Source organism: Lonchura striata, chromosome 8 (assembly GCF_050655825.1).
Source record: "Lonchura striata isolate lonStrDom1 chromosome 8, ASM5065582v1, whole genome shotgun sequence".
Classification (NCBI taxonomy): Eukaryota; Metazoa; Chordata; class Aves; order Passeriformes; family Estrildidae; genus Lonchura; species Lonchura striata.
This window is the reverse complement of record NC_140710.1, coordinates 22,583,550-22,611,282: the sequence shown is the minus strand read 5'-3', so window position 1 is coordinate 22,611,282 and position 27,733 is coordinate 22,583,550. Positions and strand designations below refer to the sequence as shown.

The 27,733-nt window shown below is 40.3% G+C and overlaps 1 protein-coding gene across 1 annotated transcript in view; it reads left to right on the top strand.

Annotated features, from left to right (window-relative positions):
- Window positions 1–27,733, top strand: part of CRB1 (crumbs cell polarity complex component 1) — a 92,398-nt gene that overhangs the window by 36,126 nt on the left and 28,539 nt on the right. The window contains exons 4-7 of the mRNA XM_031505516.3: window positions 60–199; window positions 1,553–1,735; window positions 22,731–23,678; window positions 27,104–27,654. Of these exons, the coding sequence (XP_031361376.2) occupies window positions 60–199; window positions 1,553–1,735; window positions 22,731–23,678; window positions 27,104–27,654 (1,822 nt within the window). The remainder of the gene's footprint in view (window positions 1–59; window positions 200–1,552; window positions 1,736–22,730; window positions 23,679–27,103; window positions 27,655–27,733) is intronic.

The window sequence follows — 27,733 nt, the reverse complement described above, 5'->3', positions numbered from 1 at the left end:
GAACAAAGCCCAGATCTCTTGACTTCCAGCCTGAGTGAACATTGCATTCTGTGTTGCAGGTACAGCTGCAACTGCACCGGGACTGGATTTATGGGCTCGCACTGCGAGACCCTCATTCCCTTGTGCTGGTCACAACCATGCTACAACAACGCCACTTGTGAGGACCATGCTGACAATTACACATGCCACTGTTGGCCAGGTAAGATCCAAGTTCTCCTATACATGTTCCTTGAGTAGTTTTTTTTTTTTTTCCCTTGATACAATAAATGGTTGAAGCTCCATAACCTCAAAAGTCCTCTATGGCTTTGTGTTTACATGGGCTTCACTCATCATAAGGCAGAGCCCTTTGGGTAAGTTGCTTACTTTTCCAGCTAAGAATTGATTCTCCTGGAGAGCAGAAGTGGGCAAAACAAAAGGCACTGGCATTATGGTGACAAGACAGGAGATAAGTCAAAGCTGGGAGCCATCTCCTAGTGACTTAATCCTTCAAACCATGTGACACTGCATTACTGCTGCAGCTGGCACTGTTTTTAGTCTTCATTAACACAACCTTTAAACCAGTCTAAAAACTTCTGTTTAGCAGTTGGCAGTGAAACCCACAGGCTGTGTTTTCTACCAGCTTTAGGCAAACAGGCCCCACACCCCAGTGGGGACACAGACCCTGTGCTCTTGGGAGACCACACAACTCTATCAGCACACAGACTACAAGAAGCATCTCTAAGGAGTTTATGTCTGAGGAAGTTTATGAGCTTACTGAGGATGCAGGAGCAGAGACAACACTGTCAGCCCTAAATGCCTCACTATTGTTGCACTACACAAGCCTTGGTGCAATGGATAAGGAAAAATTACGCAGAACCCTTCACATTTTCCATAATTCAGGGATCATTGTAGCACTTAAGCCTCCAGATGAAACACTTTAAAACTACCAAATTATTTATACTCTCTGTCCTCTTCTGCCTTCCCACAATCTGAGAGTGTATTATACCACAATGCAGTGATTGTTACCCACACAAATCTCCACGTTACTGCCTAAATAAGTCCCAAACAAATGCTTTATGGCACAGCTCAACTCACTGATGTGGAGTAACCACAGCAATGTCCTGCTGCCAAGCCCTGGCAGGGTGTTGCGAACGGAACACTTGCAGCTTCAAGGAGCTGAGGAAAACTGAAGCCATGTGCAGCTACTATTCACAGGGTATCTTCTGGGGTCTGGAAGAGATGAACAGCACATGGAATGACAGAATTGTAGAACAGTTTGGGTTGCAAGGGACCTTAAAGACCTTCCTGTTCCTAAAAGGCACGACTAGGTGAAACGACAAGGGGAAACGGCTCCAAACTGAGAGCAAGTTTAAATTAGATATAAGGCCAAAATTCTTTCCGGTGAGGGTGGTGAGGCACAGGCTGCCAGGGAGGCTGAGGTGCCCCACCGCGGCGGCGCTGAGGCCAGGCCGCCGGGCGGCCCCGGGGGGGGCGCCGGGCGGGCCCCGGGGGGGGCGCCGGGCGGGCCCGGGGGGGCGCCGTCACCGCCTGACCCGTGGCCGTGTCTCCGCAGGCTACGCGGGCTCCCGCTGCGAGGAGGACATCGCCGAGTGCCGCAGCAGCCCCTGCCTCTCCGGCGGCCGCTGCGTGGAGCGCTCCTGGGCCGGCCTCTACGGGCTGGTCCCGGGGCTGCCGCCGGCCTTCCGCTACGACCGGGCCGAGGGCTACGTCTGCCGCTGCCCGCCGGGCTTCGCCGGTAAGGCCCGGGGCCGGGGGGGCCGGCAGGGCTGCTCCGCCCGCGGCAGAGCACCAGCAGCGTGTGCGCAGCCCTGCCCTCAGAGCACAGAGGGCCGTAATCCTGACGGAGATGTGTCCGTCCTGCCTTTGTCCCACCACAGCAGCACTGTTCAGCACAGCCGCTCGGGTTCGGACTGCGTGCTGCTGGGGCTGCAGTACTGTTCCAACTCCAGCCGATTGTTCCTTCTGAAGGGGAAAAAAAAAAATCAATAGCTATATTAATTTATCCAGCATTCAGTTTCTCGTTCCATTAATCTCCCGAGAAGCTTGTAAACTTCATGTCACGTGAAATGTATGACTGCTGTCTCCAACGTAACAAGTACATAAGCTTATGGAGACCACAGCTTTCGCTCTGAATCCGCTACTTCTTTTCTTCAAAGTGGCATGGAGACTTGTTTTTATTCCAGCCCTTAACTGTCCTTCCCTATCCTGTCACTAAGTGTTGCTGTTGTTCTTTTGTTCTGCATAAGAGACCACAGTCTGAGGCTTCTCCCCCGGCTTTCAGCATCTCCCATGCTGTCCCAAGCACCCCTACCTCTTCCATGCCTCTGCTTTCCCTTCACCTTCTGTCGGGGATGTCCAGACCTCCAGTTTCCTTCCTTTCTGTCTTGTCCTAGTGTGGAGACTTCAAAGCTCTGTGAGACAAACAGAAAGGTGTGGTTTGTTGATTAACCATCCTTTATCCTCTCATTTCCTTATTAGTTGCCTTCACCTGGCTTGTTTGCCTGATTGGATCATGATGATTCTATGGGTTTTGTTCATATGGAGGATTTACCGACTTACTCCCCCGGTCTGAAACTCTTAACTGGTCTGAAAAAAAGTGTGTCAGAATGTATGTAAATATATCAATCTTGAATCTAATTTTCAATCTATAATCTTACTGTTCACAATGCAGGACTCTCCAAAGCACAAGGGAGAGAAAGCATTTGAGACCCTGAAATTTCTACTGACTCTGTGTGCAAATTAAATTACCTTTTTAAAAACCATAAGTAAGCTTAATTACATACATATCTGTCTGATGCTATCTACATAGCTTTAATGAGAAAAACCCCACAAAATAGTTATTCTTACTAAACAGTTTGCCCACACTTTGGCAGGAAGGCCATAATTTTTAACAGGACACTTTTTAGCAGTAGCACTGCACATTTCTCTCTGGTCTTTTTCCTCCCAGGTAGCCTGAAAATAAAATGCTCAATATGAGCCTTAGCCTCCTTGGATGTCAGAAGCTTCAGCACAAAAAGCCTTTAGGAAGGACTGGGAGTGTTTATCTCCAATCTGGACAACCAATTTCTCCAGTTATAGCCAAATGATAAATAAGCCCCTCGTTTTAAATCAGAATTAAAGAGTTAAGATTAGAGTTGATTGCAGTAGTGTGATTCAAGGTAGCAGGTGAGTCCTTGATCAGGACCATTTACTATATGGTGCTTATCTGATGGAGATGAGCTAACAGCCACCTGGAAAAAAAGTCAGATCCTTTCATCTGGAGATCAGCATATTTCACTGGCACCCCAAATCCTACATTTCCACAGCTGTAACTCAGGAGTTTTTCCAGCCTTAACACCTGTATAGTTGTATGTGCTGATGTGCCCTCATATTCATATTGCAAGAGGACACAGATTTAATAAACCACATTAATTTTATTATGCCTCTATCCTCAGTAAAGCACTCATAATAATGTTATAATCATACTTCACCGAAGCAGGTTATATGCAGAAATAATAATCTGCAGACCCTGCATTGCAAGGGCATGATCCAAAAAAGCCATTGAAATGGAAAGATACAATCAAACTGAGGCTTGTTGTCAATATGTAACAAGCATCTTTGAACTTACTGGATAAGATTGCAAAAAATTAGTGTAACTGAACTGAAAAACTAAGAATATCCACCTTTTGGACTACAGTTTTAAATCTAAGGGCAGGAGATAATGGAACTTAAACGTGTCTATATCAGAATAAAATATTTTCCTCACAAACTGGGAGAAAGGAATAAATATCTTGTTACAAATAGTGACTTTTCAGGTGACTTGAAAAATAGTCAGTAGTCCTGCTGGAAGTCTTAAAAGGATCAAATCTGCAACCAAACTTATTTAGACCATTTGATTCTTAAAAATAAATACATAAATCCCAGTCTGGAGACTTTATCGAATGTCCTCTTTGAGGATATTAGATATTCCTTATTGAGATTTAAGATAGAAAATTTCTGTGCAGGTTCTACAAAGGGTTAACTTCTCCCATTCGCTTTTAAATCAGTGTTTGTGGATACTCAGATTTCAAGAGGTCTCAGTACTTCTGCAGTAGCAAGCCCTAGCTTTTTTTATATTACCTTGGCATGCTGGCCCCCTAGCACAACAGTACTTTTAATAAATTGGGCTTTTATTTAAAGGTCTTGTGATTTGTTGCTGCGAGGTAAAGGCAGTAGTTACCCCAGAACTGTGTCCTTTCATTCTGTGGATATATTGTATTGCTCTAGCACTGCACCTTTGTTAAAAAGGCTGTTATTTGAAAGGTTAAACTTTTCACTTCGCTCATGAAAACCTGTGAGAAAGGAGAAAGGCAGAGCTATGGATTTGGTAGTGACTCATTTCACCAGGTTGTAATAAACTTAACACCATGTCAAAATTAAAGAGCTCCTGAACTTGCAAGGTCTACCAAGTGACACATTCCAGAGTGGAGTGGAGCCCAAGGAGCAGGGAGTGTGCCAGGCAGGCAGCTCCTGCTCCCTGTGCCTAAAAATCCGTGCTGCCCACGGTCCCCAGGCAGGGGGACGGTGCTGGGAGCAGGGATGAAGTCCATGCATTTTCCTTCAGCACGGTGAGAATGAGAGCAGCAGAGCCCACTCCCCTGGCTGCAGGCAGGGTGCCTGCTGCCACACACGAGTGCTGGCTGCTGAGGGCCTGGCCACTGCTGCTGTCTTGTTATCTGCTGTGTGCCAGCTGTGCCACCAGCACTGCTGCTTGCTTTGCCATCAGGAATTCCTAAATGGTTTTTGGCCTTTTCGTTTGTCTTGTTTTCTGTTTTTCCCTTTTAAATTTCCTTGGCCCTTTTCCCAGCCTGTTGGACTACTGCAAGAGAAATGATATGATCAGACTGGTGTCGTATGCATATTGAATTCCTGCCATATGCATGGGGGAAAGAAACTGTCTCCCAGAGCCAGAAGATGAGGCAGATAAATGGCCAGTGTGGGAGAGTGCTGAACACTCTGCTAAGCAAAGAAAACCTCAAGCCAGACACTGAATGGGGAACGTCATGGGACCAGTACTTAGAAACTGAATTATTTGGGCTCTCATTCTGCTCTAAAGCCAGGCTGACAGACCCACAGAGCACACAGAGCTTCCATCTCCCTGCTGCTCTGTAGGTGCTGCTGTGGGCAGAGCACCTACCAGACAGCAGGGCAGACTGAGCCAGCCATCCTCCTCTCTCCTGGCCTCTGACAGGGTGAGACAGACATAAATGTTATTTATGGGTAGTGGGTAGGACCCTAAGCACATTACCACTCACTTGGGACACTTAGAATACATACGTATATTTTTATAACTATAAAAATAATTATGCATCTTTATTTTTTTAAACCTTAACCACCAGCACAATGATCACACAGCTGCCATCCTTAGCTATATAAAGCAATATGACTTACAAAAATTAAATCAAGCAGATGAATAATAAAGATCTCATCTCCAAAATCCAAATTTTATATTTTCCTTTATTTCTTTATCTGTCCCTTAGCTGTTCACACCATGGTAGTCAAACATTCCTCCATTACACCAGGTTAATTCACTTTATGTCATGGCCTGTCATCACAGTTTAAAAGGTTATTTTCTCTTGATTCTGAGACTTTAGCATAAGACAAAGTTGATCAAGGAAAGAATGAGGATAAGAAAAGAGCAGATACAGAGAGAAAAAGCAATTTTCAAGTTAAGAACCTTTCTCCTCTTTTCAGTGGGACTAAAACTTCTCCCACAGGCAAGAGAGGCACTCAAAATTAACAGGTCCAGAGGTACTGTTGGCTAATTATTATTATACAAGCAAAGTTTCAAGAAAGAAAATGTCGATACCACGAAATATCCATCAAAAGTAGCTGGTTTAAGGAAAAATTCCAAGTACATTTGTGTGTATTACACAGCTAAATTGCTGTAAAACTAGAATTAGGGCTTGAGATGTCTCTCTCTGTGGACTTCTTACCACTCTGGAGCTACAGAGAGGCTGTAATTGGCATGCAAACACATTTCTTCACTGCCCAAACTGTATTCACAGTCAGTATAGGATCCCTTTTTCACTGTCGGACTCCTGTGAAATGTTTCCTTACAAAACCAGCTCGCTGGTGGTGTGCAGATGAGCAGCACAACATGAAAAACGTGGCTGTTCTCTGAGCGTGGCAGTTACTGCTTTCCGGGACAGATTCCTACAGCGCTGCCCCATCTCTACCCCAGCCCTTGTGATCTCCACGTGTCCCTGTGTTCAAAAGCACAGGGGGAAGGAGGAGGAGAAGCTCCTGTCCATGCTCCCAGCCAGTCTCCAGGGGCTCCAGCACTCCATGGGCAGCGTAGGCATGGGCTGGACCAACACAGGATGCCCTCAGGCATGGCAGGCACATACTGCCTGTAAAAACCCTACACCAAACAGACAATTAGCACTTTAAAGTGCTTTTCCAACTCTTCTAAAGTCTCTGATCTTGAAAGAGCATTTGGACAAGCTTTTAATGATTCTACCCACTAATACCATTTAACATTGCTTCAGTTAGTAGCATCCTGATAAGGAGATGTTCACATTGTCATCAATGGTTGTCTCCTCCTCTATTTCTGCCACAGAGTTTTTCCTTCTCTCCTTTTTTCTTAATTTTTGGAAATGATCAGAATATTCTCTTAGAAAGACAAAGTGTGTCCTTTACCACTGGTCTGTGGTCTATTCCAGAGGGCAGCAAATGCTTTCAGGCCCCAAGAATGAGGCATGCTCCCTGGCTTCTTGCTTGTCTCTTCATTCACAGTCAAACTGCTTTCTTTGCAATAAGCAGTAATGATTTGTCACATGCTTAGCTCCCGGACCAAGCACACTGTTAGTAATCATAGTGTGATTACTATTTTTGGGTAGTTCTCTAGAAGGAAAGCCAAGGTTGAGCTCACAATTCACACACTTTGTAAGGTAAAGGCCATGCAAGGGCAGCAATACCTCAGAACATTGTGGGCAGCACTGAAATTGGGTTGTAGCTGGAAGAATTTATGAATCTGCCATTGCTTTATCAGTTACCATTACAGAACTAGTGGGATATTTCAGTTTCATTTCTACCGCAGGTAGTGTTCCTCTCGAACAATTTTAAGAAATACCATTTAGTAAAAGAAAGTGTAATTTTTACATTCTTTCACCATATAAATCACCACAGCAACTAAGACTGACTTGTGTTTTTCATGACAGCTCTTTCCTTAACAGCCCATATCTTGAGACACTTTATGAAAGCCTAATAGCTTTTTTTTTTTTTTTTTGGCAAAAATTAATCTTCTTATGACTTAACTTGTCCCCTGCATGGCAGCAGACTGTGAGAGCGATTGCTTGAAGGCATTGACTCTACTTGCAATGGTTACCTAGTGTTTACCACTGGTTAAAGAATCCTGACTTAGTGGAAGACACTTCAGAAAAGAGTAGCAGATATCCCAAAGTGTTATTAATAATGCCTGAAAACATTTCTGTGATTACAATATTCTGCAGCTTGGGTTTCACTCACTAGAATCTGAACGTTTGTGTATTATCCACACTTTAGAAAAATAGAATAAGGTCCAATAGGATGATAATGAATGACATTACTCGGATGAATAGTGGAATCTCATAGCTCTTGAAGGATTAATGTGCTCCAAGTAGAGACTGAAATAGTTTCAGATCTTAGAAACAAAATACGCACCTAGCATGGGCGCTGACAATGCAGAGGACTCCTTGTAGTGGAATAAAATTTGGCTTTATGGAAAATTTCAGCTTGTCCCTATTATTCCTGTTATACAAGGGAAGTTTTTGACAGAAAAGGGTTTTTTACTGGTAATGCCACTCTGTTAAAATTTAGCAAAAGCTGAACCTTGATCATTAGGAAATGAGCTCTCGAGTTTTTCATGACAACTCTTTACAGAATTAGTTCCCAAATCTAGTTTGTAGCACTGGGACTGATATTTAGAGCCCTGATATACCTATGTGTATTTTTTAATGAGAAATATGTATTATAATCTCTCTCTTTGTTGCAAATTGCAACTAGGAATGCAAAGACATGTCAGCCATCACTTCTGCATTATTCATCACCAAAGGAGTGCAGAAGGGTCAGATGCTTTGGGTTTGTTTTTTTTTAGTTAGAAATATATGATATTCAAACATTAGGAAGCATCTACCATTATTATTTTCAGAACATATATAGAGCTTTATGCTTTAAAATTTGACAGCTGACCCATCATTACTACGATCTATTTTCTCTAGTTGCACTGATATGTAAAGTTGTATAATGTAGTCCAGTGTGATTGACAGAGCCTGGAAGCAGTGGATATTTTGAAACTGGCACATCTCTCTGTGTTAAACAGTGTTGCACATAAACACTTTTTAGCATGAAAAGCTTTTTCCTTGAAGGGAAGGAGGAGGGGATGAATGGCTTTTAATCCATAAACTCCCAGATATTGCAACACACAGACAGATAATGTCCTCAGATTTAATTAATTTGTATGCCCAGTACCTGGAAGAAAATGCTTAAAGAAAAAAAAAAATTAAATAAGGCAGCTGGATATTGTTTGGCATCAGGAATAATGCTTTTTAAGCACCTGTTTTTTTTCCTGACACTCATTCTTGGTGGGTCATTCCATCATATGATTGACTACTTGTTAAATCAAGTCTATACAGTAAGAATTTTCCTCCTGGGGCCTTCTTCAAGCGCTGCCTACTTACCTTTTTGATTTCTTTCTTAAATCTCTGGGTAAACCTTTCCTAGCCTTTTTAATTGGCATAACTCATGTATTTATAGCCTCTCTACAATCCAATTTTGCCACCTCTTGACTGAGCTTATGAACGTGTTCAGTTCTGTCTTTCCCTATTGAAGAATCTCTCTGGCTCTTTCATTTCTTTCTTGTTTTTCCGCAGCCCAACAGCATTACATATCTGATGGCACAGGTTACCACTAATGAGAGCTGAGATTGAAGTGTGGTCTAAGTGATAACCATGCACAAACCCATGTGAAATCAAAGGTCCTGCACACACCAAACTGAAAGCAGAACTTTGCTCATCTCCTTTGGAATTGGATCGTCCATCTCAGGAGTTACTTTACAGCATATGCTTTCTACACTGCTTTGTGTAAACTGCATTGTTCTGGTTCAGTTACAGGCAAATTGCAAAGTTAAGCAGATGCACAACTTCTGCCCAAACAGAAAGGAACTTTCTTTAAATCTACACATCCAGCTTTCACTGCTCTGGAGAAAGTGCTTGGCAAGTAGACAGTAAAGAGAAGACCTGTGCTATGGGACTAATATATTTTACTTTCTCATTACTTTTTAATTTATGGCATATTTAAGGTCAAATGTCAAGTGATAAACAAAATGACCTGATTTAATAGTTCAGTGTTTTGTTCAACAGATGATTTCAAAACAAGCCTTAATAATATCACCATTGTGAACCCCATTAAAATCCAGTTTACTGGAAATACACTAAATTATACAGCCAAACATTTAAGAGGCATTACTTCTCTTTCCCGACATAGCAGAGGAACTCATGAGTGGCATGGGAGAAGTTGGTAGAGTTCAGTCAGGAAAAAGTACATGGGCTGGTAGTTGTGAACCATGGGCATGTAGAATAAATGTGTGTTCTCACACATGTGCTAGTACACAAAGAAATACACACATGTATAAACACATACATAACAGCTAATTCAGAGTACTTTATCGCTCTGCTTACACAGTTTTTACACAGCTTAGCATAGCCTTGTTTACCTTGCTAAAAAAGTATCAGCTGCTGGGAAAACATGCAATTTGTTTGGATTGGAATCAGCATTTTGGTACCAGCAGAGCTCTGGGAACCGGATCTCTGTACCCTTCTGTACCTGTGAGCCAGCAGAGGGAGTGAGAAATGCTGTTCATGTCCAGCGTCTGTGAGACATTCCTGAGTTCTGGCTAGAGCTGCTGTGCCAGCACTGTCCTTGCAGCCTGATCTGGGAGGTGCTGCTTCCCACAGACTTTGTGATGAGCCCTGTTTGCTGCTCCAAATTCTGAGTGGCAATTTTCAGCTTTTGCACCACACAGTTTGGTTAGCAGGATCTTCTGTGCAAAACTCAGGGATATTGGTCTGCAGCTGGACATGCAGAGTCCACACAGGGCTGGAAAAGCTATTGAGAAAATAAGCACCATGGTTTTGAGTAAAAAAAAGTAATTGGATGATCCAAACAGGACTATTCCTAGTCAAATTTTCTTAGCACGTTGTAGACTTCGATTTCATACAAGAACAAGAAATTAATAATTTTATTAATTATGCCTGTGGTCCTGCTCACAGACTATTGGGCTGAAGGAAGGCACCCACAAAGAATGTTGCACCCCTTCTTGACAAGAAAAAAGTGTTTGACACAGGAATTGTGCAAAATGTTAATGTTTTCCATTTTGTACTTAAAATATTAGCAAAGGACTATTTCAGACCCTTACATAAGGTTCCCATAATGCCAGTTGCAGGAATGACATCAGTTTTTAAAGCATAAAAGGCACCTCATCTAGGCTCAGAAATGTCAGTAGTAATTACAGACTTTGTTTTAAAGTATAATCAATTCTTTATTTATGGTGTGAAATGTTTTTTACCCTTTTGAACTTTCACCATTCTAAGCCAAGCAATATTGTTGGCGTTTTCCTTTAAAAATAATTGCTTCTGGACTGAGAAATTGAATGTCAAGTTCCAAGTTGATGTAAATTAAATGGGTTACATTAATAGTCTGGCCCGTGGTAGGAATGAGTGTTTTGATTCTGGGTTTGACTTCAGCACATGACCTCTGGATCACACAGGTCAGCACAGATGGGAAATATTGAAGAGGTATCCCAGGTTGACATGGGGAAGAAAGTGTCAAGAGCTGATGTATCACAAACTGTCTGATCCATTAAACAGAAGCAATGGCAGGCTCCTCAGAGAATAAAGCTTAGTTGTCATAGGTCATTACAGTCTTCAGAAAAAGACTTGGAAGGAAAATCACAATGATGGAAATCCTCAGGGCTGTCATGTACACATAATCTTCTAAACCTTCCTGGATTAACACTGCCAAGTCTGTGTACAGGGGAATGGAGTAAGAAACCCAAATATTCTTAACTTCTGCAGTACAATTATGTGGCAGTATTCCCACCTGTGGCTGTTGAAAAGAACTATTTTACAAGATGCAGCATTTTGAAATAGAAAGCAGGACATCTATACAGCTGAGAGTCACACTCATGTGACCATGTCTTGAGAAAAATTCCATGCACAAGAGCAACAACATTCACAAGGTCAGGCAACACACAGCTCTTCAAAGGGAAGGAACAGGTGAAGTGAGGTGAAGTTTATGTATTATATTTTAATTGAAGGCTATCTCCTGCCTTTAAAACCAGCTTCTCTTTCAACTTCTGAGCAACCCCAGCTCTCAGTCTCTCCTCCTGACAGATTTTCCAATTCCTCAACTCCTTCAGGGCCCTTGGCCAGACCTGCTCCAGTATCACTGCTCCTTTTGTGAACCTGGGGAGAGCAGAGCTGAGCTTGGCAGGGTCTCCCTGGTCCTGAGCAGAGATGAAGACTCACCTCCCTTGACCTGGTGGCAGCACAATTCCCAACACAGACCAGGAATGTGTTGGTCCTCTCTGCTGCCAGCCCCACGTCTGCCTCATGCCCAGCTTGCTCAGAGCATGGCAGAGCTGCTTTCCAGCAAGCTGGCCCCAGCTTCTGCCAGATGGGCTTTTTGTCCCCAGGTGCAGGACTTGGAGGGAGAATCCCTCTGCAGAATGTCATATGCTTCCTGAAGATTCCCTATCTCCCCAGCAGCATAAAGAACTCTTTCTAATTTTGTATACCCAAATGTACATACATATATATACATACATACATATATATATATGTATGTATATATATATGTATATATATATATATACACACAGACACATGCAGTTCCCATTTTAATTGTTAATAAATAAAAAGATCATTTTCATGCTTTTGTTGGATTGGACTCAGGAGCTTTGCAGTTTGCTGGCAATTAATTAGCACTGATGAGTCCCAGGTCTAAGGTCTTCTCAAGGACATAAATATGTTGGAATTTTGAGTAATAAAAATAAGTTGATAAAGTGAGCACTCAAACTAATTTTATGTGATATACTACATAAAAGCTCTTACATTAATTGTTCCCTGTAGTATCTAGCTCTTAATTATACAGTGTTTGCTAATAAGAGGAACAGGTGATAAAGCCCAGTATTTTTATGTCTGTTCATTGGCACTGTTTGAAATAAACTCAGAGGTGACTCTAGTAAGGCACAGCCTGCTTCTGTTTAGGTGCCTGGACTGATTTTTTCAAATACAAGGAAAATTTCAAAGAAGTTAAGCTAGCCTTTTACAGATGACCTGGATGCTGATCCCTTTAAAAATATTTTAATTAACTTAGAAGAGGACTTCTGTTGATTGTGTAAGGAGAACCAGATTAAGGAAAACACTTTCCTTCCCTGGCTGACAATGAACTTTGCACTTTCAATAAATAGTCTTGGAGAGAAGCAAAAAAACCAAAACTGGTATAGACAGCTAATTTATGCTGATAATTAACTGCTAGAAGTAGATTTGGTGGATCTGATTCAGATTGCTCTCCCACTGCTGTAATTCTTGGAGTCTGGCTGTGCTAACAACATGACACTAATACAGAAAATTATAATGATCAATACAATTATGGCTGTAGTCTCTGTCATATGGGCACTATTTTTTCTTAACAAAGAAGGTTCAGAATCTGTTATTAAACCTGTTTGTGAGGCCAGAACATCATCGTAAATCACTGCCTGTAGTACCAAATAAAGAAAACTATTTAAATGGTGTACTATGAAAAAGTCTGCAGAGCTATAGAAGGGAACTGTAAAATATAAAGACATAAAAAAAACTAGATTTAATCTAGCTAAATCTCATACCTCTAATATGCTCCAGGAAATCCCCCAGCAGGCAGCCAGGATTCCATGGCAAGCACACACAGTCCTAGCTGAGGTCCATGCTGTCCCACTGCCATCGGGACTGAAATGTGACCAGGCAAACATGAAGCTAGCTTGGGTCTCATTCTTCCCAGCTCGAGAGGAGTTAAGCATATGAAACCTTGGATGAACAAAGATGAGTTAGAAGAGTTTTCCATTCAGATGCACTAACACTGCAGGGAATGAGGGGAATGGATACTGCTGCTGAAGTGAAAAGATCCTCTGCCCTTCCCACTGACACAGAGCAGCACTGAAAGATCACAGCCAAAAATCTCAGGTCTTCTGCATCTACATCTTCTCTAGAGCAGGTCACAGCTTACCCAGGAAAGAAGACACACATGAAAAATAATAAAAAGTGGATAATTCAGCACAAAAAGCTTGGATTTTTTTTTCTATATTTAAAGTGATAATAAATAATGTAAATATATATACTCTAGGAATAGAGAAATATGATTATATGCAGCATAGCCATGCTCTTTATACAGTTATGCTGTGCACAGCTTAAAATACACACAGCATAAACATGTACACTCACTCATGAATATTTTACATTTTTTCTATTCTCACATCTCCATTTACAATTAAACTCTAGAAGCCCTATTAAAATTATGATTTTCTGGCCTTCTGGCTGTTTCAGTTTGTTTCAATAAAGACTGACAATTAAGTTATGTAAATACAGTCACTTTTGCATGTTGTAGAGATTCACATTAGTTATAACAAAATGAGAAAATCCCGCAAATGACTGAAATTTTCCAGAGTGCCATTTCCAGGGCAGAAGCCATTTCACACTAGACAGCACAGTGGCTGTGCTTGCCTAACTCAGTTGAAACAAATAGGAAACAGCCAGCAAGAGACAAGGTAGAAAATCCCTTTTAGGGGAGACAAGACACTCTACATTTCTCAATGGGTGAGTTCATCAACAGCCTGTACTCTTTTAAAGCCCTAAAGTATTTGTAGGACAGAAAATTAATTTGTTTTCTAATTCCAAAGTGAATCATATGCTCCAAACAGATTTTCAAGTCAATGAAACATGACCTTGTATGATCTAATTAAACAACTCAAAGGTATTGGTTGTTTTAAGATCCCTCTGGATATACTTCAGTTCAAATGCACACGCATCATCTCAATGTACAAGCTCATAAATCTACAGAAAATGCAAATCAGATCATTAATGCTTTGAATTTGACAGTCTTGCCACTGTTTTCTAGAAGGTAATACATGAAAAATTCCGGATTACACATACTCTGTTTTCCAACTTACAGAGCACACCAGAAATACTCCATACTGGAAAGCAGAACACCAAATATCTTTCTTTGGCTTCTAAATAACTGGTCCAGAATCAGGTATAAAATAACAATTTCTCTGAAACATGCTATTACAATTTCTTCTCTGGATGTCCTGACCCTTTGGGTCCACTGGACCAAATGATGACCTTTGAAGGTCCCTTTCAATGTAAATTTTTCTATGAGTCTGTCCTAATTCTCTCTGTGTTTTGTGAATTGACTCTTCTGCTCCAGTGCTCATGGCTGTTTGATTACAAAAAAAAAATATCTACAGCTGGTTTTTTTCTAAATTTTATGTCTCTGATATTGCTCCCATGGTCTCCTTATCCCACTGTCAATTTTAGCACAGATCTCTGTGTAGACCTTATCTGTGATCTGCAGCCTTTCTTAGCATCCCTCACACATCCTATATAGATTGATGGCCATACATATATACTCTGTTCTCTTCCTACCCTCAAATGCCCACGTGTCTGACGAGAATTCTGTCTCAAATGCCAACACAAGTATCTTTGGGGGTACCACTGATTTCCGTATTTTAATTTCCCTAGTCACATTTTTCACTACTTTTTCACTTCTTTAGTCACCAAAATCTTACCTTTTGTCCATCACCTTTCTCTACTCTTAACTTGTCACACCCTGTAGTTGTGCTCTCTCTCCTCTCTTCTCCCCTTCTTATCTCATACCATCAGCATGGCCATAGCTACAACACCTTTGTGCAGCCAGAAAACCTACTCCAGAAGGATGCTGCCTGGGAAAACCGGGCTGCCACCATTTGATTTTCTTCCTTGCCTCCATCAGTCAAAATGAGTGCCACGCAGGGACATATTTCTTCAACGCGCTTTTCTTTACTCCAGATTCAGACCCTAATCCCACAATTGGATCCACATGGCTGGCTGTGCAAATTGAAGTGGGGGCTGGAGGTGTGGGCTGCAGGCAGCAGCGTGGCCGTGCTGCCCTTGCAGGACACGGTGCTGGCCCTTGCCAGGCGGTGTCCCTGACCCGGCCGTGCTGCGCGCGTGGCCGCGCTCGGGGCCTCCGGCTGCCCCGTCCACCCGGGAGCTGCAGCCCAGCCCAGCCCGCACGGCTGGTTCCAATACTTCCAAAATAAAATAAACACACCCGATCTCACTAAACAACTAATCACCTATGGCATGTACATGATTTTCTTCTTCTGGTTGGTTTTTTTTTTTTCCTTTTCAAATGAAAACTATTTTAGGTGTGACAAAACATGTGAAACAAGTGGAAAAACATTTCCAAGTACTTTTGCTCTCAGAAACCTTTACTGATTGAAGAGATTAAGGGATTGGGGGGTTTTACTACTTTAAAAAAATCCATTTTTACTGAAAATTCAAGCTAGACTATGAAGCTTCGGGCCAGCAACATTTTAAAAGATTGAATTACAGCATGCCATTCTGAATGTAGCACATTATGAATTCCATATCCCTCAGCTAGAGTGACATATTTAATGATTAAGCCAAGCCACTCAACTCTATTTCTATTTTAATTTTTTTTTTCCTAGCCAGTATTAACTTTAAATATACATTTCAAATGGCAAGAGGAAAAATAGCAGAATAGTGAGTTTGTCTGCAATAAAGGAATAACTAGCAAGGTCTTACAACTTTAAGAAATTAGAGTTCTATGTGAAAGGTATCATGTGCAAATTAGTCCAATGTTAACAAATGCTTATTATCCTACTATTTTAAAGAATCCTATTTTCCATGTGCTCCAGCTCTACTCTGTGTTCTGTCCTTCATTTTACACAAGATTTTCTTGCCAGGAAAGCAACAGAAATTGCCATGCAAGATCAGAGCACTGGTCACATTAAGTTCAGTATCAAATGTAAGCCAGTTCTTTACTGAAGAAAAATAGGTGAAAAAAAAATCAATTTAAATACTCTTCCCTTTCTCTACACTGATGTACATAAAACTTCCTTCCTGACCTGCATGGTGACTGATTTATACCCACAAGCATGGGGTTTAATTACAATGACACAGAGATGGTCAATTTATTTCCTTACGCTTACTCACTCAAGAACGTGCACTTCCTCCTTGCAGCAAAAAGTAATTATCTCTTTGCAATTATCTGCACAGATGTGGCAAAGTTAGAATTTTCATGATTGTCTGCTAAAACCTGGGGCCCTGAAGAATATGTGCTCTGCCAGATCTTTCTGTTGGCCTCAGGATTAATGAGTCCCTTGAAGAGAGACTTGTTTGCACCTGGGGTAGGATTTTATAGCAGACATTTTCAAAACTCAACTATACAGGCAGAGAAAGTGCTATTGCAAACTCTTTGTCTTCCATAAAGTATATTCTAAGGGGGATGATAAATTCTGAGTTTCTCCAAGGTTTACTAGTGCTTGCATTTGATACCTGCATTTGTAGAGATACCTGTATGTCCAGGTATAATTTGATACACCAACAGCTCAATTGCTGGGAATTATTTCATTCTAGGGAGGCACAAAACCATGGAAAAATAGAAATGCAAGGGACAAGCATGCAAGGGACAGACATGCAAGGTATAATTTGAGCTCTCTGTGGGTCTAAGGTAGCATCTGCTGGCTTGTGTCTCACTGCATTTTTGTCACTAACCAATATTTAAGGATCGACAATAGAGTTTATGACTCCCAGTGGACATCAGATGCAAAGACTTTGTCATCTCATTATCATTAGAAAAATTTTCTTAGAGTGTGACCTGGATGTTTCTTGTGCAGGGCAACCTGTGACTTTTTCACCTGTTTTCTGTGGTCTCATAGCACAGAGTGCTCTCTTTTCTATACCGAAAAATTCTTACCATGTTCCATTTCCTCTGCTTGTCTTTTGACTAAACAGCCCTACTTTTTAAACCTTTGTTCATAAGCCATTTTTTCTTGACCTGTGGTCATTCTTATTGCTTTCCTTGCATTCTTCTGAATTGATCCAAATCTTCCTTGCAGTGCAGTGCAGAACTAAAAGTGGACTCAGTGAAACTGAAGCATTGTAGACTGAAACCATTGTTCCACCTGATCGCTAATTATTCTGGCCTGACACTACAGAAACTGAGTGAGCTCTTCCAGAATTGAATACAATCTTTCTCAGACCATTTCTCCAATTTCTGATGTTCACCTATAAAGGTCATTTTATCTGTAAAAAATCAGAAGTTTCACTTAACCCTGTTTCATCAGACAATGTACTAGGCAAGCTTTCTGAGCCAACATCCACATCTTTCATGAAAACACCAACCAGAGCACAGCCAGGACAATCCCAAACCATAACCAAATCCGACTTAACAGGGAACCTCTGACACTTAGTTTCTGGGCAGGATTACATAAATTTTATACCTGCTTTATGGTGGTCTCACGTGGAATTTTGTCTTTTGTGTGTATATGAAAATGTTACTAAACACAATATCTGACTGTAATTAGAGTCTCTGCTCCTGGTAAGTTTTTTTCAAACTCCCACCAGTGGTTCTGGCATGGCTTTGGGCTGTTTGCTGGATACCCTGCTCCAAAGTTCCCTGTCTCAGTGTGCCACCAGCTCCGTGGTGTCACTGAGCTGTAAGAGCAGATGTCTGTCCCTACCTGTTGTCCCCTCTGTGTCTCCCCACAACCTTCCCTCACAGTCCTACTGTCACAGTCACACTGCAGAAGGAATTATAGCTATTGAGAACCTCCAGCTTCTTCTTGCAATACTCAAAATAAAGTGCACATTAAATATCAAACTGCAGCATGAAATGTCTGATAAGCACTGCTAATGAGGTGCATTCACACAAACTTATCAAAGTGAACTTTTTTTTTGTTTTTAAGGTGCCTTACTCACCTTTCCAAGAGCCTGGGCGAAATTCTTACCCTTTAGTATTTAAAGGTAATTCTAGGAAAACTCAATTGATGCCTATGTCAGAGGCTGGAAGAAGCAGCAGCTTTCTGAGCATCTCCATAAAAGCAATTGTGAACTGTAGATTAAATGAATCCAAATTTGTGTTCCGTGTATGAGCCTTTTGGTGAACCTAAACCCAAATGTGACACAAAGTCAGGAATTTCCTAATTAGTGAACAAATTAGTTAGAAGAAGAAATCGATAAACATAAGTGACAAAAATAATTTCTGCTGCTAAAATTATTACAGAAATAAGTAGTTAAATCTCCTGAACTCAATTTTCCCCTCATTAAGTTCGGTTTAAATCAAAATGTGCTGCTCAAGAGCTGAAGAAAAGAAATATTTTAGTGAATAATTTTTTACATATCGTTAGCACATTCAAAAATCTAGAGACACTGAGAGAGCAAATGGAACAAAAATACTTTATAAGTAAAGAAACAGGATCAAATTTTAGATCCTTTCTATCTGCTTATTGAGATGTACAGTTTCTCTGAATGATAGTGACCATGACAGAGTTGATCTGGATTAACAAACCTCTTGATAGGAAAAAAAAGTCTTAAAAAACAATATTGAAACAAAAAAAAAAAAGTGACCAATCAGTTTTGAATGGATCCTAATAATACACATTTCTGTGAAACACAAACAGCATTCAGTGTGAGCACGAACTTGGAGAAAAAAGAATTTAAATAGGATACATATCTATTGTGTAAGCAGTTTAATGGGTCTTACTTTAAGCCTTGTTTATCTGGCTTGGGCAAAATACACCATCAGACTACATCAGCAGGTACAGAAGTGGAGCAAGCTAATCCTGGAAAGGAAGCCTTTATAGTAAGAACTGTTGTGAATTTTACAGAAATTGACTCTGTCAACCGCTAAAGTGCTAAACGATCTTTTTCCTTCGGAAATTTTCCTGCGGAAAAAGATGGTTGCAACTAGGATACAAGTTTACATCATCTTAATGACAATGTTTACAGGTAAATATTTTCCTTTTGTGAATTTGAATGTGCACTTAGACTTTATTGAATGTGTAGAATCTACCCAGATAATGCTTGCTTGTAGTTTCTTGATATTTATTTAGTGTCAGAGGACTGGAGAGGCAAAAGGCTAACTATAACCAAAGATGTGTATCAAAAATGTCATTTGGACAATACTTTTATAATTGTTTAATCCAAAAGAAAATCAGTGACATTCAGCAGAATTGTGCTTGAATAATTGCTTTTGTCATCCTGCTTCTACAGGAAATCTTTGCTGCTAAATTTGAAAGAGAGAGTTTAATTAAGAAGTTAACTGTTAGAAAATAGCCACCATATAGTAATAATGTGTAAGTGAAAAAAGGAGACAGATAAATGATGCTATCAAACTGAATCAAAGGAACTGTTTCATCTCTGTTTTGAAAAAAAAACTCTACAGGTGGGAAAAGTAATCATCTTTAAAAATATTCACATTATCTGAAATTTTATGTCAGAGTGTAATATATTTAGGAGAGAAAATGCTGTATTATTCTACTTTACTTTTTCCCATAAAAACATGAATATGCTTAGCTGAGTTAATGCAGGTAACCACTGGAAAAAAAATGGTTGCCTTTGCACTTGTTTTGGTATGTCTTACTTCTTTTGAGAATACTTTTTTTACATGCTAATGTCTCCAGCCTGAGAACTGCTTATTTGAACTGCTTATACAGTTCTATAAATATTGACTAATCCTTTTATCTAGAGTGCTTTTATCTTGACTGACAGTGGTCTTTGCTTGCATAGCAATTGGCAGATAACAAGCAGTATCAACACCACTTGCAAGAACAGCTGATTTATTTATTCTTGAAATAAAAAAGTGACTTATTATTTGTCTTTTGGGGTGACCTATATTTGTGTTTGTGCTAATCTTATTATGAAATAGTAGGTATATATATTTAAGTGCATACACATGTGTATCTGTATGCACAACCTGATAAAATAATTATTTTGCAATGCATTTTTAATATCATTACTTAAAAAATAAGCATTGTGTTGAGACACTGAAATGACTATGAAATCGATGTATTTAGTCACTTTATATGTAATAACTGATACTATTCATTTTATATAGACAAAGAACATAATATAATAATAATAAGCGTATCTCCTCATAAAACTAATTTGATTTCTTTGTTAGACATTGATGATTCCTTTTATTAAATGTCTTATCTAAATTTAAAGATAGAAATATATATGATTTAAAAAAAATTCAGCATTCTCATTCAATAATGTTGTTAATTTTGTGTCCTATCTCATGAAGTAGAGAGCAACATAGACACTAAAGATTATTTAAAGGTAAATGCATCTGTGTCATCCTTTCCACAAGCAAGTCACTATTGCAAAGTGTGACTCAGACCACAAGTTACAAGGCAAAGGATGCTGATTTTTTAATGAAAGGTTTCACAGGGACTCCCAGTCTCTAAATCCTTGAGCACAGTCTGTCCACTCTGAAGCCCTATGACAAGGCTAAGAACAACCTGATCCAGCTGCTTGTGGGCTGGAGTAATTTTTATCTTTGACACAAAAACCCCAAAGAGACCTTCATATCTACAGCCATCATATTAAAGCAGAGTTGTATAAATGACCGAAGGACATATTGTTCTCAATGTCAGAGCAGGGAAGGAGCAGTATCAGGCAGGAGATGTACTAAAACATTGACCAAAACAGGAAACAGCTCACAGTAACTTCACTTTTCATATAGAGAAACAGCAAAAGCAGGACAAATTGCTAACACTGAAATTGCCACAAACTGGACAAAGCAGATGTGGCTGTGGCCCCCAGTCAGGAGCAGTTTGGGAACTGCACTTCACTTGGAGAAAGTCAGCCCCAATGAGTCACATTTCTGCCAGATGCCACTGCTCATTAAGGTATACACAGACACCTCATAGAATAAAGATGAGCCTGGCTGGAAACAGAGAGAGACTGCTGCAGCAAAACCCCACTGTCAGGCCAGAGAGATGGCACTAGCTGTGCTCCATAGCCTGAAGCTTCAAGGGGAAAGTCAGTGTATGCTTTAATTGAGGACTGATGAGTGACTTGGATTGCTGCAGAGGGAGTCTTTTGTGTACCTGCTATGACCACTTCACTCTGGCTAATCTCTTAAACAAATCACTCCCAGTTCTCAGTTCCCTCCTGGCTCTCCTGTACTTACCACTCTCCCAGATGGGGCCAGTTACACCTGTGACTCAATAAAGTGGACAGGCAAGGAACTAGCCTGAGCAACTACACTAATCTACTGCTATTTGAAGCATTTCATTGGCTGAATGCTGCTCTGTAATTTTCCATGAGAAATGGCTGTGTTTTGTTATAGAAATAAAGTCTGATGTGAATTTGTACATAAAGCTAGCTGTGGTACCTGTCACACCCAGCTGCCACCCCGTGAGCCTCAGCACATCTCATTATCTGATTTACAGGCTGCAGTTTTGCTGTGGGGATGGATGAAAAGTTATCTATTTAATTTGTGCTCGTGATACTAGTTTGAAAACTATCTGCAAAGTGTTTCTCATTTTTTCTGTAAGATAACTATGATGGGAAGTAGAAATGTTAAGAGCTGCAATTAGCATGAGTTATCAAAAAAAGTATTTGGATATTTTGATTGCTTCCAAGGGAGATGAGAAACAGATTTTCCCTGATCCCACTGCATTTTTATCGGTCACTTGATTACTCAAGGGAGAGGTTACTGTAATTACTGCTTTATAGATGAACAACAGTGCAGAGGGGTAAACAAATTAGTTTTACAAGAGGAACAGATTTGGTTTTGTTTGTAAAGTGTGATCCAGCAGACCCACTTAGGCCACATCTATCCATTTACAACGGAGCTGAGATTAGGAGTTCTCCTTTTACCAGATATATCAGAAGCCAAGCATTATATGGAAGAAGAGGAAAACTGTGTTGGCCATCTCCTGTAGAAGCACTCCTATCACCAATCAACCTCTGATATGTTTGAGAGACTATTCCTTTAATCTCATCTTGCTTTATATTTTGTAAGAGGAGAGGTAAAAACGTTCCCCTGTAGTACATACTTTTTGCAGTACATACGTTTTGCAGGCATGTTCACCCACTTACCAGCCTGACTCACCATATCAGTATCACCTGTGACTGTCACTTGAAGAGTGTTACTCCAAGATGTTTCAAATGGGACCAAGAATAATTTGTCTGTAGTTCTGACACTTAATGAACACATAAAAGGAGGAATGACCAGCAGATCATCCTCCAGCTGACCCCCATACTACATTATAAATAGGAATTAAGCAACAGCTCTTGGAGTTTTTGTATGTGATAATTCAGTTCCTTACAAAGCATTCTAAATTTCTACCATAGGATATGTGGGAAACAATTTCTTGATCCCATCTGATGATGTTTATCTTCATTTCATCACATTATCCATAACAAAACTGTGCATTTGTTTGGTTCTTTTCTCCAAAATGTGGTTATCAGTCAGGTGTTTACATAATACTTTGCACAAGGAAACCATGACAATTGAATGGCCTTTTTATATTTAAAGTATATTCTTTTACTTGTCCATCATCTATTTATCAAGACATTCCCCTCTAATAAAAGATAATTTAATAAAACACATTATTAAAAGTGCTATTTTGGGCTGCAGTTATTCAAACCAGAATGCCTAATTCCTTGTTTATTCTCCAGGTACTCACTGTGATGAAGACGTCAACGAATGTTACACGAACCCTTGCCAAAATGGTGGGATCTGTGAGAATTTTCCTGGAAATTACACTTGCCATTGCCCACCTGCAGACAAAGAAGGGATTTTTTATGGTGGCTGGAACTGTACAGAAGTTCTGCATGGCTGTACTGATCATCAATGCCAAAACAATGGAATATGTATCCCACATTTAAAAAATGGCCAACATGGATTCAGCTGCATATGTCCACCTGGGTATACTGGAATACACTGTGAAACCATAACAACATTTTCTTTTCAAGGAAACAGTTTCCTTTTTTTGAAGCATCCCCAGACCCATAAAAAGGATTTTTTCTATAATATAAACCTGAGGTTTCAAACTGTGCAACCCACAGCTTTTCTGTTTCACCGAGGGGAGAAAAACACCTTTGCAAAGTTGGAATTACTGAATGGCTACTTACACTTATCCGTGCAAGTCAATAATCAGCCACAGGCTCTTTTGCATATCCCACATAATGTCAGTGATGGAGAATGGCATTCAGTGGAGGTAACCTTGGCAAGAGCTGTTATTCTTAATTTGCTTGACAGCTCTTGTGTAGAATCCTGTCTCAATAAAACATCTGCTAAGATAGATAACGAGTCAGTGATATTTGCGTTTCAGAGCACGTTTTTGGGCAGCTTACCAGTGGGGAACAGCAACCCTCTACAGAACACCTTTAATACACATTCTGCACCTTCATTTGTAGGCTGTCTTCAGGATATTGAGATAGACTTGAATGTTATTACTCCAGAGAATGTATCATCTGGGTCATCTTTAAATGTCAGGACAGGATGTGCTAAAAAGGACTGGTGTGACCCTCACCCGTGCCAGAACAGGGGACGCTGCATCAACCTGTGGCTGAGCTACCACTGCGACTGCTACCGGCCCTACACGGGGCCAGACTGTGCAGCAGGTAAGGGACAAACACTGCTCTCTGTGCTTGATGTGCTGCTGAAAACATGGCCAGGAGCCAGCCCATTCACCTGGAGGTGAAACAGCATGGCCCTTGGGATCTCTGGGGCTTAATGTCAAGTGGTAAACCAGTGCAAGAAGTTAGTAGTGGCACACCTTTGTTATTTTCTAGTTACTTTCCAAGAAGGCTGCTAAAAAAAAAAGAGTCTAAACTGGTGGGTTCCACTCCTCTTGTTTTAAGCTCTTCTCAGTGCTCTTGACACTCCATAAACACTGAAAAAACTGTAGCTCTCTGGATGCTGAGTAAAATTTAGAAAGCAAGCAAGTTGGAGTTTAAGACTTATTTTCGAAGCATTCTTTGAAAATTTTATCCTCAAGCTCTCTAGGTTTTTATAAAGAGATTAATTTAAGGCAATGAAAGGCAAGCAAAAGTACTGCAAGTTAAAAAAAGACAGGTTCTAATTTAAAAGAAATGAATGAGATTATACTCTTAGCTTAATCTGATTAGCCCAAGGAGCAGGCAGGGCTTCAGCAGCTGGAAACAGAGTCCATTCATCCCTCAGCTGGTCCCAAAGTGGGGCTGGACAATCCCCAGGCTGCTGTTCCCAGAGAGCTGCATGGGGACCAGGGAGAAACCTAGCCCTGTCTGGGTGAGCAGAAGAGCTCATCTCAGCAAGCAGCTCCCATGGCAGTGGGGAGCAGGAATGCAAAAGCTGCAGATGCCTGTAGCACTTTCCCTGCTACAAATGATCTTTGCAGTGCAGGATGGGGCAAAGTGGCAGGACAACAGGAGGTTCCTGTTCAGCTCCCTTCTGCATTTGCTGGGTGATCTCCTAGAGCTGTAAATACAGCAACCCTCTGGAATGCTTTGGGCTGAGCTGTGTAATCCTTCCCCAAGCAAAGTTTTAGGGATTTGAAACAAGCAGTTTTGTTTAAGAAAATTTCACAGGACTAAGTCTTCACGCCGTGGCCTTGCCTCCCTCATCCACACATGGTCAGTAAAGCAATGTTTAGGGAGCAAGAAATACAGATGTACATACACATGTACACACATAAGTGTATTTATGTAGATGTATTTGGCATGTGGACTGAAAAAATTAAACACAAAAGCAGAGGCATGGTCAGATTGGAATGGACAGATCCTAAACTGGTGTAGACTGGCATGGATGCAGTGCTGCCAGTGAAGCTACATTGATTCACATCAGCTGAACAACTGGTCTCAGGGGTTATTGAATGTATTGCTGCAGAAAGCTGGGCCTTCAAATACATTTCAAATGTTTGAATACAAGTTCATTTTGCATGCTCTACCTAATACTTATCAATACCTTTCAATAGTTTTTCCTTTTGGTTTTATTGCAAAATGACAAAGTCTGAGAGGTAATTGTAACAGACTTCTTTGAAGTGTAGCTGTAATTTATCCAAAGATTTGGAAGGCAACTTTTGAATATAGGACAACATCTGGGAAATAAATTTGCCTTATATGAAGCAAAATTAAAACCATTCAGGGCCAGGAGCAGCTTATACTGGCATTAGAACTGTTGAGAATTATTAGAAAGCATGCTTTTTTTCATTCCTGCTGACCACAATATTCCTTGCTAATCGTGGCACCGTGCCATTTGGTACATAGGTTCTAGATATATGTCACATGTAAAAGGCTGTGGCAGGTTTCTAAAGAGGCAGAGTGGGGGAGGCTTGTGGTAAAGGATGACATAAGAAATTCTAGTGTCTTTCTGAAGAAAAGCTGCTGCCAAGTATTTAATTGACAAGACGCAATATTTTCTCTACATTTACAAAATAACAAACAGATGTTGACTCATTTTGATCAACATCCAGATGTTGTGACCCAAGAGGTTAATATTGACCAAGGTGATGCTAGTCATCTCATCAAACAGATCAGACTGATGATATATGTGTATGTTTATAAATAGAGAGAAATGTGACAAGGTAATTGTAAACATGAAACCCCTTTCTGGAGATCAAGGCTTCTTTCTAATACTGCAGTTGTGGAACCCTCAGTTCAGCAGAATTTTTCTTTTTACCCTCATGAAAAAAGTGTCTCAGTCTCCAGTACCACCTTAAGAGAAGATACAACTTAAAACTCATGTATGTAGAAATAATTATTTGTTGAAATTGGTGTTTTGAGGAATTAAGTCTGTTTAACAAGTAGATGTAGATATATAGGCATTCTTATTCATAGAAATAAACTATTTCAAATTAAATTAAGAAATTGTCTGTTTAGGAATAAGTATGGGATTTATTCCTATTGCTAAATAATATGACCAGACCCCATAGCAGTGCAGTGGTTATTAAGGGTCTCTTGGGGCTTCATAGTCAGTCCCTTATTTTCATCATTTCTTTAATGCAGTCATAAAAAAAAGTAGTTTTGCAGGCAGAAAGTGACAATCTGCTCCAGGAGTTTTACTGCACAACAGACAACTGAATCTTCAGATGTGTGAGCATTTAAAAAAGCTCCGTTATTTTTTTCTAGGAATTTGATATATGAAAAATATCTCCTGAAACTGTTTAGGCAGGAAATCTGTAATATTGAGGACAAGATCACAAAACTTACTGTAAAAATATAAACACTTAGTTGTTCTTTAAAGAAATGATTAATCAGAATAAAATAATAGTTTTGGCTACATATTTTGTATCCTTAAAAGAGTGAAAATCATTACTGAAAATAAGGGGTGAAGGACAGACAGATGGTTTTGGTTTAATAATTTTAATTGATAAGCACAAAGAAAAGAAAACTTACTCGATCCTGGATCATGTTTCTCCCATGGCTCTGTGGGCACTCAGGAAGTGAGCAGGATTCATGGCTGGATACAAATTGATGTAGGTGAGCATATGTTGAGCCCCAGCAACAAAAAGTCTGTCAGGGAACTGGGGAGCCCATGCAGCACCACACAGGTGATCTATTCACACAAGAGGGCTTTGCCCAGCAGCTTACTGTGATTGGAATCTGTGCAAAAAATATCACAAAATCCCAGAACTGCATTAACTTCCAAAGCAGAAGGATCAAAGCAGGTAGGTTCTTTTCAAAATGATCTTTCTGAGGATCAATGCAGGAAACTGTAGAAAATTGTCCTTGTTTAGCTACTTGAAAACATAGCATTACATAGAGCATGATAGAGAGGAAAAATGTGCCCAATTATGTAACATCTGGTCTTGCACTGGGGCTTAATGCTACAGTCATGGAAGCCAACAGGAATTTTGAAACAGAAGCTATTTACAGCTGGACCAAGTCTTTGTTCATCCATAAATACAAGCATATCTTACTACCATACATAAATAACCCCAGAACTAGTTATTTAATCATTGCATTGGCTCCTTTGTCATTTAGCCCTAACTATTTTATTTTTCTTCCTTCTCTTCTTTTTTTGTTTTTTTTTTTTTTTTACCTTTTCCCATATCTCTGACCTCAAGAGTACATTCCAGGCCGGTTTGGATCTGAGGACTCCTCAGGCTATGCTGCTTTTCCTGTTGGTTCCACTCAGAAGGAGAACTTCATCATATCAATGTTTGTCCGAACACGCAAACCTTCTGGCTTGTTAGTGGCTCTGAGAAATAGCACTTACCTCTACATAAGAGTCTATTTGGAAGGTGGGAAACTGACCATGCTAGCTCTAAATTCCATGAAGTTATTAGGGAAACACTCAGTGAACGATGGAAACTTTTACTTAATAACCTTAAAAATAGAACCAAATAAGATGGAGTTATTCCAGTCCTCTCACTACCTAGGCTTTATTTCTACTCCAGCACTAACCATCCAAAGTAAGGATATTCTTTATATTGGAGGTCTACCAGATAGCAAAGAAACAGACAGAAATGGCAGGTATTTCAAAGGCTGTATCCAAGATGTAAGAGTGAATAACCAGCCACTGGAATTCTTCCCCATCACCAATCCACCAAATTCTCTTATCAACCGAATGCTGATCAATGTCACCCAAGGCTGCACTGGTGACAACCTCTGCAAGGTAAGAATGACATTTTTCAGAGCATTTTCACATGCTTATAATGGGGAATGTTTCTCAATGTTGTTAGTACATTCCCACA